The 14559-nt window shown below is 46.1% G+C and overlaps 1 protein-coding gene across 10 annotated transcripts in view; it reads right to left on the bottom strand.

Moving 5' to 3' along the window:
• Positions 1-10404: 10404 nt before the first annotated feature.
• The window catches only part of FCHO1 (FCH and mu domain containing endocytic adaptor 1), a 31082-nt gene continuing 26927 nt past the window's right edge, over positions 10405-14559 (bottom strand). For 3 of the 10 annotated variants that reach the window (XM_023552239.2, XM_023552237.2, XM_023552238.2), the window contains exons 26-28: positions 14230-14285; positions 13717-13881; positions 12099-13357 (exon numbers count right to left, since the gene is read on the bottom strand). In XM_023552239.2, the coding sequence (XP_023408007.1) occupies positions 13335-13357; positions 13717-13881; positions 14230-14285 (244 nt within the window). In that variant the 3' untranslated portion in view covers positions 12099-13334. Of the gene's footprint in view, positions 13358-13716; positions 13882-13919; positions 14050-14229; positions 14286-14559 lie in introns of those variants that run through there. The other 7 variants (XM_064280953.1, XM_023552240.2, XM_023552243.2 and 4 more) reach the window with 6 other exon arrangements.

Raw genomic sequence — 14559 nt, 5'->3', positions numbered from 1 at the left:
TGTGGTAGTCGACTGGCAGGTAGAGAAGTGACCTCTGGGAAACTGAGGCCAGCTCCAGTTTCCTATCTCAGGTGTGCAGCGAATCTCCCCTGCCTGTGCACCAGATCCCTCTAAACTTGGTGTTTAGAGCTTTAAGCACAACAGCCACAGTCTGGCACCAGAGTACCCAGGTTCAAATCCCAACTGGTAGAATTTCCATAAACCCATTGATTGCCCTAGATTGTGACTCATGGAGGCTTCATGTGTGTTAGAGTAGAATTTCTCCATAGGGTTTTCTTGGCTGTGATCTTTATGGAAGTAGATTGCCAGGCCTTTCTTCTGTGATGCTGCTGGGTGGGTTCACACTACCAATCTTTAGGTTTGTTATTGAGTGCAAACCATTTGTGCCTCCTAGGGACCTCAGAAGGAAACCTGGTGGTGCAGTGGTTAAAACACCCAGCTGTTATCCAAAAGGTCAGTGGTTTGAGCCCACCAGCCACTGCATGGAAGAAGATGTGGCAGTCTGCTTCCTAAAAATTTACAACCTTGGAAACCCTATGGGACAGTTCTGCTATGTCCTATAGGGTCACTATGAGTTGGAATTGACTTGACAGCAGTGGTTTTTTTTGGGGGGGGACTTTAGAGTTACCACCTGCCACTCATCTGTCAGTTTGTCTGATATAATGCTGAAAGATGAGCCCCTCAGGTTGGAAGGCACTCAAAATACGACTGGGAAAGAGCTGCCTCCTCAAAGTAGAGTCGACCTTAATGTCACTTTCAGGACCTTTATTTGTTGATGTGGCACAACTCAAAACGAGAAGAAATAGCTGCAAGCATCCATTAGTAATCAGAACATGGAATGTACAAAGTATGAATCTAGGAAAATTGGAAGTCTTCAAAAATGGAATGGAACTCATAAACATCGATATCCTAGGCATTAGCTGTAATGGACTGGTACTGGCCATTTTGAATTGGACGATCGTATGGTCTTTTTTTTTTTTATGGTCTACTATGCCGGGAATGATAAATTTAAGAGGAATGGTGTTGCATTCATAGTCAAAAAGAATACTTCAAGATCTATTCTGAAGTACAATGCTGTTAGTGATAGAATAATATCCATGCCCCTGCAAGGAAGTCCAGTTAATACAACTACTATTCAAATTTACGCACCAACCACTAATGCCAAAGACGAAGAAATTGAAGATTTTTACCAACTTCTGCATTCTGATATTGATCAACTATACAATCAAGATGCATTGATAATTGAATGGAATGGACTGTGTAAGTTGGAAACAAAGAAGAAGGATGGTAGTTGGAAAATATGACCCTAGTGATAGAAAGGACATCGGAGATCACATTATAGAATTTTTCAAGACCAATAACTTCTTCATTGCAAATACCTATTTTCAACAACATAAATGGCAACTATACATGTGGACCACACCAAATGGAATACACAGGAATCAAATAGACTACATCTGTGGAAAGAGACAATGGAGAAGCTCAATATCATCAATCAGAACAAGGCCAGGGGCTGACTGTGGAACAAACCATCAATTGATCATATGCATGTTCAAGATGAAGCTGAAAAAAATTAGAACTAGTCCATGAGAGCCAAAGTATGACCTTGAGTATATCCCACTTGAATTTAGAGACCATTTCAAGAATAGATTTGACACATTAAACTCTAATGACCAAAGACCAGACAAGTTGTGGGATGACATCATCCATGAAGAAAGCAAGAGGTCATTAAACAGACGGGAAAGAAAGAAAAGACAAAAATGGATGTCAGAAGAGACTCTGAAACTTGCTCTTAAACACAGAGTAGCTAAAGCAAATGGAAGAAATGAGGAAGTAAAAGAGGTGAACAGAAGATTTCAAAGGATGGCCTGAGAAGACAAAGTATTATAATGAAATGTACAAAGACCTGGAGCTAGAAAACCAAAATGGCATTTCTCAAGCTAAAATAACTGAAGAAAAAATTCAGGCCTCGAGTTGCAATATTGAAGGATTCTATGGGTAAAATATTGAACAACACAGCAAGCATCAAAAGAAGGTGGAAGGAATATACAGTCACGTACCAAAAAGAATTGGTCAAAGTTCTACCATTTCGGGAGGTAGCGTATGATCAAGAACCAGTACATCCAAGCTGCACTGAAGGGAATGGCAAAAAACAAGGCTCCAGGAATTGACGGAATACCAATTGAGATGTTTCAACAAATGGATTCAGCGCTGGAGGTGCTCACTCATCAATGCCAAGAAATTTGGAAGACAGCTACCTGGTTAGCCAACTGGAAGAGATCCATATTTGTGTGCATGCCAAAGAAAGGTGATCCAGTAGAATACACAAATTACCAAACAGTATGTTTAATATCACATGCAAGAAAAACTTTGCTGAAGGTCATTCAAAGCATTTGCAGCAGTATATTGACAGGGAACTGCCAAAAATTCAAGCCAGATTCAGAAGAGGACTTGGAACGAGGGATATGATTGCTGATGTCAGATGAATCTTGGCTGAAAACAGAGACTACCAGAAGGATGTTTACCTGTGTTTTATTGACTACACAAAGGTGTTTGACTGTGTGGATCATTACAAATTATGGATAACATTGCAAAGAATGGGAATTCCAGAACAATTGATTGTGCTCGTGAGGAACCTGTACATAGACCAAGAGGCAGTTGTTTGAACAGAGCAAGGGAAGACTGCGTGGTTTAAAATCAGGCACAGTGTGCATCAGGGTCATATTCTTTCACCGTACTTACTCAATCTGTATTCTGAGCAAATAATCTGAGAAACTGGACTATAGAAAGAAGTATGTGGCATCAGAATCACGTTAACAATCTGTGGTATGCAAATAACACAACCTTCCTTGCTCAAAGTAAAGAGGTCTTGAAGCACTTACTGAAGATCAAAGACTACAACCTTGAGTATGAATTACACATCAACATAAAGAAAATGAAAATCCTCACAACAGGACCAATAAGCAACATTATGATAAGTGGAGGAAATATTATTGTGAAGGATTTCATTTTACTTGGATCCACAATCGATGTCCATGGATGCAACAGTCAAGAAATCAAAGGATGTATTGCATTTGGCAAATCTACTGCCAAAGAGCTCTTAAAAGTGTTGAAAAGCAAAGGTGTCACTTTGAGGACTAAGGTACACCTGACCCACGCTATGGTGTTTTCAATCACTTCATATGCACGCGAAAGCTGGAAAATGAACAAGGAAGACCAAAGAAGAATTGATGCATTTGAATTACGATGTCGGTGAAGAATATTGAATATACCATGGACTGCTAGAACAACGAATTTTGCCTTGGAAGAAGTACAGCTGGAATGCTCCTTAGAAGCAAGCATGGTGAGGCTTAGGACATTTGTACTTTTTACATGTTATCAGGAGGGACCAGTCCCCAGAGAAGGACATCATGCTTGGTAAAGTAGTTGTTGTTGTTAGGTGCATCGAATCAGTTCCAACTCATAGTGACCCTGTGTACACCAGAAGGAAACACTGCTTTGTCCGGCGCCCTCCTCACAATAGTTGTTAATGCTTGAGCCCATTGTTGCAGCCACTGTGTCAGTCCATCTTGTTGAGGGCCTTCTTCTTTTAAGCTGACCCTCTACTTTACCAAGCATGATGTCCTTCTCCAGGGACTGGTCCCTTGCCATCCTTGCTTCTAAGGAGCATTCTGGCTGTACTTCTTCCAAGACAGATTTGTTCGTTCTTCTGGCAGTCCATGGTATATTCGATACTGTTTGCCAACATCATAATTCAAAGGCATCCATTCTTCTTCCATCTTCCTTATTCATTGTCCAGCTTTCATACGCAGATGAGGTGATTGAAAATACCATGGCTTGGGTCAGGCGCGCCTTAGTCCTCAAAGTGACATCTATGGTTTTTAACACTTGAAAGATGTCTTTTGCTGCAGATTTGCAGAACGCAATATGTCATTTGTTTTCTTGATTGCTCCTTCCATGGGCATTGATAAAGTAGACCCACCCGTTGCCATTGAGTCGATTCCAACTCAGAGCGACCCTATAGGACAAAGTAGAGCTGCCCCATAGGGTTTCCTAGGCTGTAATCTTTTTTTTTTTTTTTTTTTTCTAATTATGCTTTAGGTGAAAGTTTACAGAGCAAATGGCTTCTTGGGTACTTTGGACAAGTTATTAGGAGGGACCCATCCCTGGGGAAGAATATCATACTTGGTAAAGTAGAAGGTCACTGAAAAAGGGGAAGACCTTCATCAAGATGAACTGACACAGTGACTGCAACAATGGGCTCAAGCATAGCAACCATTTTGAGGATGGCACAGGACTGGGCAGTGTTTCTTTCTGCCCTGCATAGGGTTGCTATGAGTTGGAACCAACTCAACAACACCAAACTATAACGGAGTTACCATGTTGTGTGCCAGCGAGTCAATTCCAACTCGTAACGATCCTATAGGACAGAATAGAACTGCCCCATGTGGTTTCCTAGACTGTAATCTTTGTGTGTGTGTGTGCTTTAGGTGAAAGTTTACAGAGCAAATTAGTTTCTCATTAAACAATCGATACATAAATTGTTTTGTGATATTGGTTGCCAACCCCATGATGTGTCAACACTATTCCCTTCTTGACCTTGGGCTCCGCATTTCCATTCATCCAGTTTTCCTTTCCCTTCCTGCTGTCTCGTCTTTGCTTTTGGGCTGGCGTGCCCATTTAGTCTCGTATACATGGTTGAACTACCTGTGTTATTGTTTGTTTTATAGGCCTGTCTAATCTTTGGCTGAAGGGTGAACTTTAAGAGTGACTTCAGTACTGAGTTAAAAGACTGTCCAGTGACCATACTCTCGGGCTTTCTCCAGTCTCTGTTAGACCAGTAAGTCTGGTCTTTTTTTGTGAGTTTGAATTTTGTTCTCTGTTTTTCTCCCACTCTGTCCGGGACCCTCTATTGTGATCCCTGTCGGAGTGATCAGTGGTGGTAGCCAGTCACCATCTAGTTGTTCTGGACTCAGCCTGGTGGAGGCTGTATTATTTGTGGTCCATTAGTCCTCTGGACTAATCTTTCCCTTGTGTCTTTGGTTTTCTTCATTGTTCTTTGCTCCAGACAGGGTGAGTCCAGTAGATGTATCTTAGATGGCCGCTCACAAGCTTGTAAGACCCCAGACGCTACTCATCAAAGTAGAATGTAGAACATTTTCTTTATAAACTGTGTTATGCCAATTGAGCTAGATGTCCCCAAAGACCATGGTCCCCAACCGTGAGCCCAGTAACTTGGTGCCTCAGGGAGGATGTGCCTATGAATCTTCTATGACTTTGCCTTAGTCAAGTTGTGCTGACTTCCTCAGTATAGTGTACTGTCTTACCTTTCACCAAACTTAACCACTTATCAATTGTCAAGCTAGTGTTTTTCCCTCCCACCTCTTCCCTCCCTCATAACCATCAAAGATTGTTTCTTTCTGTGTGTGAACTGTTCCATGAGTTTTTGTAGTAGTGGCCTCATACAGTATTTGTCCTTTGGCGATTGACTTATTACACTCAGCATAATTCCCTCCAGATTCATCCATGTTGTGAGATGTTTCACAGATTCATCATTGTTCTTTATCATTATGTAGTATTCCATCGTGTGTATTTACCAGAGTTTGTTTATCCATTCATCTGTCCATGGGCACTTAGGTTGTTTCCATCTTTTTGCTATTGCGAACAATGCTGCAGTGAACAGGAGTATGTATATGTCTATACTTGTTACGACTCTTATTTCTGTAGGATATAGTCCTAGGAGTGGGATTGCTGGATCATGTGGTATTTCCATTTCTAGCTTTTTAAGGAAGCACCATATCATTATACAAAATGGTTGTACTATTTTGCATTCTCACCAGCTGCGCATAACAGTTCCAGTCTCCTCCGAGCCTCTCCAACGCTTGTTACTTTCTGTGTTGTTTTTTTTTTTAATCAGTGCCAGTAATGCTGGGATGAAATGGTATGTTATTTTAGTTTTGATTTGTAGGCTGTAATCTTTACTGGAGCAGATTGACAAGTCTTTTCCACCATGCCACAGCTGGTGGGTTCAAACCACTGACAAGTGCTTACCTGTTTAGCCAAGGGCTACTTTAGGACTCAACAGTCCCACTCTTGGGTATATACCCAAAAGAACTGAAAAGAGGTTTTAAATTTGTAAGCAATGGTTCATAACCGACTTACTGCAATTTCGCGAATAACGCTTCCACGTAGGTAACGCGCCCATACATATAATGCACACGGCGCATCTAGGAAAATAACGTGCAAAGGGGTTTTGGTTGACTAAAAACACATAAAGCACACATTATTTGTGTAAAAATATGGCAGTTACAATAACCAAAAGGTGGAAACAACCCAAGTGACCATCCACAGATGAAAGGATAAACGCAATGTGGTCCATCCATAAAAAGGAATATTACTCAGCCATACAAAGGAATAAAGTTCTGATACCTGGTGATCAGGTTCTGATACAACCTGAATGAAACTTGAAAACATTATACTCAGTGAAAGAAGCCAGACACAAAGAACCACATATTGTAGATTCCATTTATATGAAACATCCAAAGCAGGCAAATCCATAGAGACAGGAAGTAGGCTGGTGGTGGCCAGGGGCAGGGCGAGGTCCCTGGGTGGCGTAATCGGTTTACACTCAACTACTAAACTAGAGGTTGACAGTTTGAACCCACCCTGCAGCACTGGGGAAGAAAGGCCTGGTGGTCTGCTTCTGTAAAGATGATAACCAAGAAAACCCTATGCAGCGCAGTTCTACTCTAGCGCACATGAGGTCACCATGAGTTGGAATGGACTCCACCACATGGGGTTTTTTTTGGTTTTGTTTTTCAGGTGAAGAAAATGGGGAATTATTGGTAATGGGTGTGGTGTGTTCTTCTGGGGTGATATAAAGTTTCAGGAACTAGACAATGGTGGTGGTTGCGCAACACAGTGAATGTCCTAAGTGCCACTGAACTATGCACATTAGGATGGTAATTCTATGGTGTGTGAATTTTACCTCAATTAAATATATTCTCTCTAGGTCAATTGCCAGCTGGGGTGGCCTCGGGCTGACCTGCCACTAGATGCTTCCATTTCCCCAGTGGGCCAGAGCTAAGGTTTTAGAACCTCCCAGGCAGGGGACTAGAACAGGGACAAGGGGCAAAACCACCTCCCAGGCAGAGGAGACCAAGGTGTTGTAAACCACCTAATGACACCCTTCCAGCCAGCTGACCTCCAGTCAACCTGGTCCACCCACCCTGTCTCCCCTCCTGGAAATCACCTCATGTGCCCAATACATGTCACACCCGGAAGGAGGTGAAGGCCTTGAGGTACCACACCTGGAAATGCCTTGAGTGTTTGAAAAGATGCCCGGCCTCATTTGTGCCCAAAGAAAACAAATGAAGATCACTGGAAGGTGTTAAGCCTCCTGCACTTATCAGGTCAGCACCAATCCAAATGCTGATGGAGGCTGTAGGGAAACAAGCTAGCAGATGGTATCCCTTCACGCAGTGACAGCACCCCAGCCACTCGGCCACATGAAAGCAACACAGGGACCAGCCAGGAGGGATCCATGTGTCCCAAATGCCCATGCTCACAAGTGCCCAAGACTAGAATGGGCAGGACAGGCCCACAAAATAGGACATGCAATGCTGGCTCCTTTATGGGGTGGCAACTCCCTCCCTGAGGTTCATGAACTCAGTGAACCACCCCCCCCATAGGGCAGGTTGTGCTTTGAACTTGCAGCCAGGAGCTGAGGTCCTGCAGGGGTGGGGTGGGGTGGAACATTGCACCAGAGCTGAGCCTGCCTGAAGGGTCCCTGTTTGCCTCTGTAGTCAGTCATCCTTCAAAAAGCAAGGCAGATAATTGCCCCGAAGGTGTTGGATTCTAACTCAGCTGTCGGGGGACAGCCCCAGCAAGGAAAGACCCTCACTGTGCATCCTGGCAGATAATCGGAAGAACTGACACATAGCCCTTTGAAGGTTCATACGTTCAGGGATACTTACTCACACAGCAAGCAGCTGCTCTCTCCAGTGGCGGGCGGCTAGAGTGTTTTCTGCAACCACCTAGCAAGGGACCCAAGCTTATATACCATTCCAGCTGGGACCAAGGCTCATTGTTTTTTGCCCATGTCCTTGGGCAGTCAGTGTTCCCAGGGACTTCACATCCAGGCCCAGATGTTTTCCTTCTTCTTGCTTAGGCATTCCTCGGCCTTGGCCGCTGGCCCAGTCGTGCCCCTCCTGGCCTTGTACCTTAGCCCAAGTCCACCCCAAATTCATCCCCAGCATGTTTCGGGGAAGAGCAAAGCTGATTCCATTAGGGAGGGGATGCATATAGCTGAATAGCATTACCCTACAGTCCACCCCTGCATACCCTCCTAATATCCTTACAATCTTACCACCCCATCTTCCGCAATAGCCCTCAGACTTGGTATGCAGAGGAGCATTGCAGAGCCAGACCACATACTCAGTATAACCAGCAACACAGGAAAAGACATACTAATAAGGGTCCCAATGTCACCCAGAAGCCTGTCAGCTAGGTGGACGGGAGGGATTGCAGCCAGCTAGAGACAGGGTCAGCGGCCTCATGTTTGATAGCAGTGATGTGTTGCTGCAAGTCCTGCAGAGCCAAAGACACATTTTTAGAGGCATCAGGGCTGTACATGCAACATTCAGTTTTTATCATGGCACAGGTGCCACCCTGGGTGGCGATCAGGATGTCAAGGGCCATCCTACTCTGAAGGACGACCTTCTGTATTTGTTGAGTCTCCCCATCCAGAAAGGTGATAGCCCACCTGGTGTTAAGTGCAGCCGTGGTGTGTCTGGCTAGCACCTCTACCTGCCACTCCACGTCTGTAGTGCTGGCCTGGGACTAGAACAGGGACAAGGGGCAAAACCACCATGATGTATGCTGGTATCTGTGCTGGGCTGTTATAGTTTGCCAATTCCTGGGAACACTGGGGAGGGTGGTGTAAACATTAGCAGCTAGGTACAGCTGCCCCCAGTTGCAGCGCCCCACCCAATAGCAGGGCAGGTACGGCTACCCATGAAACTGCAGGTCCAAAGCCACCCTTTGGGCAGCGGCATGTTTGCTTTTGCTTCCCTAACCAACTATTGGCAGCAACTAGCAGGGTTCTAGCACACTGCTGTTGGGGATCCAACCCATCACTCTGAGAGGACAAGAGGTATTAGTCTTGTTCTGCTGCTCCCAGTAAAGGGGAAATTGACCTTTTTTTTTTTTTAATTAAAAACTAATAATAATCTTTATTGTGCTTTAAGTGAAAGTTTACAAATCAAGTCAGTCTCTCACATATAAACTTATATACACCTTACTACATACCCCCATTTACTCTCCTGCTAATGAGTCAGCCCTCTCCCTCCTTCCAGTCTCCTTTCGTGACCGTTTTGCCAGTTTCTAACCCTCTCTACCCTCCCGTCTCCCCTTCAGACAGGAGATGCCAACACATTCTCAAGTGACCACCTGATACAGGTAGCTCACTCCTCATCAGCATCTCTCCAACCCTTTGTCCAGTCCATTCCATGTCTGATGAGTTGTCTTCAAGAATGGTTCCTATCCTGGGCCAACAGAAGGTTTGGGGACCGTGACCGCCAGGATTCTTCTAGTCTCAGTCAGACCATTAAGTCTGGTCTTTTTATGAGAATTTGGGGTCTGCATCCCACTGTCCCCCTGCTCCCTCAGGGGTTCTCTGTTGTGCTCCCTGTCAAGGCAGCTATCGGTTGTGGCCAGGCACCCTCTAGTTCTTCTGGTCTCAGGATGGTGTAAGTCTCTAGTTCATGTGGCCCTTTCTGTCTCTTGGGCTTATAATTATCTTGTGACCTTGGTGTTCTTCATTCTCCTTTGATCCAGGTGGGTTGAGACCAATTGATGCATCTTAGATGGCCGCTTGTTAGCATTTAAGACCCCAGATGCCACACTTCAAAGTGGGATGCAGATAGTTTTCTTAACAGAATTTATTTTGCCAATTGACTTAGAAGTCCTCTGAAGCCATAGTCCCCAAACCCCCTCCCTTACTCCGCTGACCTTCGAAGCATTCAGTTTATTTTTATCCAGGAAACTTCTTTGCTTTTGGTCCAGTCCAGTTGAGCTGACCTTCCCTGTATTGAGTATTGTCCTTCCCTTCACCTAAAGTAGTTCTTATCTACTAACTAATCAGTAAATAACCCTCTCCCCCCTTCCTCCCTCCCCCCTTTCGGAACTACAAAAGAATGTGTTCTTCTCAGTTTATACTATTTCTCGAGATCTTATAATAGTGGTCTTATACAGTATTTGTCCTTTTGCAACTGACTAATTTCACTCAGCATAATGCCTTCCAGGTTCCTCCATGTTACGAAATGTTTCACAGATTCCTCACTGTTCTTTATGAAGGCGTAGTATTCCATTGTGTGAATATACCATAATTTATTCATCCATTCATCCACTGATGGACACCTTGGTTGCTTCCAGCTTTTTGCTATTGTAAACAGTGCTGCAATAAACATGGGTGTGCATATATCTTTTCTTGTAAAGGCTCTGATTTCTCTAGGATATATTCCGAGGAGTGGGATTTCTGGGTTGTATGGTAGTTCTATTTCTAACTTTTTAAGGAAACGCCAGATAGATCTCCAAAGTAGTTGTACCATTTTACATTCCCACCAGCAGTGTATAAGAGTTCCAATCTCTCCGCAGCCCCTCCAACATTTATTATTTTGTGTTTTTTGGATTAATGCCAGCCTTGCATTAATCCAGATGGAATCTCATCGTAGTTTTAATTTGCAGAGAAGTACCACAATGGATGCTGTGAGGGGGGAGGGGGGATAAGGAGCTTAAAGGCCATCTCCTTTATGAAAATTTGTTTTTGGTCTTCCCCGTTACATGTTTTTACACTACAACAGAGGGATCTAGCCAGGAGGATAAGTCAGAGATTTCAGGGATAATGGGTAGCTGTTAGAAGAGTTTGGTTATATTATGAAGTATTTGAACATCTTGGTCACTTACCCCATGAAAATTCCCTTACCCCACCGTCAGACCCTAATAAAGGTCCCTCTACCCTACCCTCAACCTCCGTGTATGCTGTGGCCTATGACCATGCTGTATACCCCTGGGACCTGTGAGGCATTTTTGTGTCCTGTGGTTGAAATGACACTTTTCTTTCGGGACAGGGTACACAACCTGGGCTGGGGGAGATCATGCCCAGCTGTCCCCTCCTCGGGGTGACAACTGAGTTAGAATCAAACACACGAGGGACAATTGTGCACCTGCTTTGAGCTGACGATGGCTTCCCAGATCTCTCCCAACATTAGGAGCCAGGGCTATTTCCCCCATTTTACAGGTGAGGAAACTGAGGCACAGACAGACTCTCTCCTTCCTCAGAGGCCTAGGGGAGAGAACCCGAAAGAGAGAGAAGTGGATGTCTTAGTCATCTAGTGCTGCTATAACAGAAATAGCACAAGTGGATGGCTTTAACAAAGAGAAATTTATTCTCTCACCGTCTAGAGACTGGAAGTCCGAATTCAGGGCACCAGCTCCAGGGAAAGGCTTTCTCTTTCTGGCAGCTCTGGGGGAAGGTCTTTGTCATCAATCTTCCCTGGTTGAGGAGCTTCTCAGCGCAGGGACCCTGGGTCCAAAGGACGCGCTATTCTCCTGGCTCTTGTTTCTTAGTGGTATGAGGTCCCCCTGTCCCTCTGCTCAGCTTCTCTCTTTTATGTCTCAAAAGAGATTGATTTAAGACACAACCTAATCTTGTAGATTGTATCCTGCCTCATTAACATAACTGCAGCTAATCCCACCTTATTAACATCATAAGGGTAGGATTTACAACACATAGGAAAATCACATCAGGTGGCAAAATTGTGGACAATCACACAACACTGGGAATCTTGACCTAGCCAAGTTCACATACATGTTGGGGAACACAATTCAGTCCATAACAGTGGGTCTCAGGCCCAGTTTGGCTTGCTGCTTCCCGACCTCCGTCTGGGCCCAGCTCTGTTCCTGGGGTCTGCAAGGCCTCAGGTTGGGTGTCCAGGGTCCTCACGTGCCAGCAAGATGCAGGACTGTCTGCAGAGCCTAGACCTGCCCGCCCACACCTGTCCTGGCCCCAGCCTCAGGCCACCCCTCTGCCTTGGGCGCCCCACAGAAAAAAGCCAGCAGCCAGAACTGCTGGTGTTCTTACTCAATACCAAGTTCCCAACCTCCCTTGGCCACCCAGTGAGGTGGGTCTCAGACAAGGACTCTGAGGCCTCAGAAGTCCAGTCACGAACTCAAAGTCACACAGTCACGATTTGTGGTAAAAAAGGCTCCAAATCCAGGCTGCCTGGCTTCACAGCCTCCAAGAACTTTGTGCTCCTTCAGCCTGGCATAGACACTCAATCAACACTTGTGAGTTGATTGTTTTTTCATTGTCTGAGTTATCTAGTGCTACTACAACAAAAATACTACAAGTGGATGGCTTTAACAAACCAATTTATTTTCTCACAGTTTAGGAGACTAGAAGTCTGAATTCAGAGCGCCGGCTCTAGGGAAGGTTTTCTCTCTCTGTCAGCTCTGGAGGAAAGTCCTTGTCTCTTCTGAGCTTCTTTTCCTGGGTGATCTTTATGTGGCTTGGCATCTCTCTTTCCCCATCTCTGCTTGTTTCTCTCTCCCTAATCACCTTGGTTTATATCTCTTTCATTATCTCAAAAGAGACTGACTCAAGACATACCCTAAACTAATCCTGCCTCATTGACAAAACAAAGATAACCCATTTCCAAATGGGATTATAACCACAGGCATAGAGGTCAGGATTCACAGCACACTCACAACACATTTTTGGGGACCCAATTCAATCCATAACACTCATGGAACTTACTACTCACCATCCCTCTGCCTGGGATACCCTTCTCCATTTGGCAAACTCCTACTCATTCTTCAAAACCCTACTTAAAATCCCCCTTCCTTAGGAAGTTTTTCCAACTCCACTCTCTGGGCTCCCTCAGCTCCTGTCCCTCCCTCCAGCCCAGATCTGACCCTGTGGGGCTGGGAATGTCCTCTGGGGGTGTGTCTCCCCCAGCAATGCCTAGCACAGCTGGTCAAGACAGAGAAGAGGAGGCACTGTGAAGGAAAGCTCTCTGGCATGGAGAAGGAAACTTCCTGGAGCAGGAAAAGGTTTGTTTTTGCTTTTATTAGAAAATAGAATGTTTATTCAAAGAACATTAAAAGACTGGGCCTGCGCAGGGTTGCGTGAGGAGGAGCAAGTCTGGGGCTTGGCCAGGCTGGGCGTTGGGCTCCTCTCCACAGGGTCTGGACCTCAGGGAGGCTGGGGTGGGGGACCCCAGGGTCCACGGAAAGCGGGAGCAGGCGGCGAGCACCAGGACATAGCGCAGAGCTCAGCAGCTCACCAGGTACATCCCTGGGGGAGTGGGGGAGGGCAGTCAGGACGTGGGCAGGGTGGTCTTGGACTCCTGCCCCTCACCCCCACCTTGCTATCCCCCGATCCTCCTCCTCCTCCAAGCACGCTATAACATACTGTTCCTACTCCCCAAACAGCCCCTGTGAGGGGAGGAGCTGGGGGCGTGGGTCCAGTGGGTCTTCTGGGTCTTCCTTCTTAGCCCCTCCCATTTTAGGGCTCTGGCCTCCCTCCGTCCCCCTCCTGGATCCCCAACACCACTTGTGCTTTCCAAACATGCCTGTAGCCAAATGCTCCTGCCTCCTTCAGCCGCACTTAATAGAAACAGGAATGGGATGGAAATGGTTTCCGGGGAGGTGTACCTGTAGCGAACCTCCTCTTCACCAGTGACATGCGGTAGCCACTGCCCACGAGCTCCAGGTCCACACCCGACAGGGTGGTCCCCTCACTGGTGAACTGCGCGGCCACAGGGCTGGGCGTGCTGGGCCCTGAGCATGGCTCCCAGCTGGCGGACAGGTGGCCAGAGCCTGGGGAGGTCTGAGGGTCAGCCATGCCCCAGCCTTGGCAGAGCCGTGCTGTGACCTGGGCTCCACAGGCCCCAGTCTGTGGTCTCTGTCTGTCCCTTCCAACTTTATCTGTGCCCCTGCATCCTTCTCCTTGGCCTCACTGGGCTGTTTGTGGTTTGAAGATCAATCCTGCCACAAGACCTTTGCATAGGCTATGCTCTCCTTTCCAGCTTTGTCAAAACCCTTTCAAGCCTTCCTTGATGCCCATACTGCTCCCAGCACATCCTTGATTCTCCCCCAGTTTTAATAAGCCCCTCCCAGCTGAGACCCCCCCCCAGCCCCAAGGCCTCGCACTGAACTGGAACTCACCCCCAGCCTCGGACACATCCGGAAGCCTCCACAGGACCCGCTTCTCCTCCAGGTTCCTGGCAGCAAGAGGAGCAGTGTTAGGTCTTCTCCAGAGAGGACACTGGGAGCCTGAGGTCTGTGGTCCAGCTCAGCCACCTCCCTACTGCAGGACCCCAGCAAGTCAGTTTCCCTCTCTTGCCTCAGTTTCCCTGTCCATGAAATGGGAGTAGGGTATGGAACAGCCCTTCCCTGAGGGCCCAAGCTTTGCAGTATTTTGAGATGATACATTTAGGTCCTGTAAGGCTGGCTTCTTTGTGACAGGTTCTACCTTTTGTACAAAATGCAGGCAGC

The sequence above is a fragment of the Loxodonta africana genome, chromosome 3 (assembly GCF_030014295.1).
Source record: "Loxodonta africana isolate mLoxAfr1 chromosome 3, mLoxAfr1.hap2, whole genome shotgun sequence".
NCBI classification, from domain to species: domain Eukaryota; kingdom Metazoa; phylum Chordata; class Mammalia; order Proboscidea; family Elephantidae; genus Loxodonta; species Loxodonta africana.
This window is presented reverse-complemented; position numbering and strand designations above follow the sequence as displayed.